This window comes from Pteropus alecto, unplaced genomic scaffold (genome assembly GCF_000325575.1).
Source record: "Pteropus alecto unplaced genomic scaffold, ASM32557v1 scaffold44, whole genome shotgun sequence".
In the NCBI taxonomy this organism is placed as follows: Eukaryota; Metazoa; Chordata; class Mammalia; order Chiroptera; family Pteropodidae; genus Pteropus; species Pteropus alecto.
The window spans coordinates 3715976-3716707 of NW_006436812.1; the positions used below are offsets into that span (position 1 = coordinate 3715976).

Sequence of the window (732 nt, forward strand, 5' to 3'; positions counted from 1 at the left end):
CCCGCCCGCCTCCCTCCCCTCGCCGCCGCCGCCGCCAGCATCTGGGACCGGCCGACTCTGCACCTCCGTCCGGCGCTGCCCTTTGATTCGGATTTCCATCTTGCATTCTCCGGCAGACCGCGGGACCCGGCTCGTGCAGAGGAGGGGGGCCGATCGCTATGGAGTATTTCATGGTGCCCACTCAGAAGGTGCCCTCTTTGCAACATTTCAGGAAAACAGAGAAAGAAGTGATAGGAGGGCTCTGTAGGTGTGTACTCCTTCCCCCCACCCCTTCCTACGATTGCAGCCCCCGGCCAGCCCGCCCCGGAGGGCGCGCGTGTACGCACGCATGGCCTGAGCCGCCAACCTCGCTCGTCTTTCTTAGCCGCTGGGGCGGCTGCAGCCCCGCGCGCCGGCCTCGCGCCGTCCGGGGACCCTTCTCTCTTGGAACGTGGGGACCCTGAGCGGCCCTGGTCACTTTTGTCCGCTGCAGGCGGACGAGTCGCGACGTTTGTAAATTGCAAACAGACCCACGTGGTTCTGCAGCAGTCCCGGCCATGCTTGGTGCTGGTGGCTTTCCCCCCCGCGCTTCCTCCTCCCCCTTCCCGCGGCTGCTTCCTTCCTCTCTTTACTCTCTCTCTCTGGGCGCCCCCATCAAAGGGAGCCTGGGGGCCCCGGGGTGCGGGGGCCGCGGGGGCCGCGGGCAGGCGACTATGTAGCCACGCCGCGGCTCCGGGCGTGGGGGGGGCGGGG

General features: G+C 68.0%; 1 protein-coding gene across 5 annotated transcripts in view; it reads left to right on the forward strand.

Annotated features, from left to right (window-relative positions):
- TFAP4 (transcription factor AP-4) overlaps positions 1 to 732 on the forward strand; it is a 24492-nt gene that overhangs the window by 12539 nt on the left and 11221 nt on the right. Inside the window, exon 1 of one of the 5 annotated variants that reach the window (XM_006913873.1) lies at positions 1 to 247. The exons of the other annotated variants lie outside the window; for them this stretch is intronic. Coding sequence (XP_006913935.1) covers positions 159 to 247 — 89 coding nt within the window. The 5' untranslated portion in view covers positions 1 to 158. The remainder of the gene's footprint in view (positions 248 to 732) is intronic. 5 annotated transcript variants of the gene reach the window in all.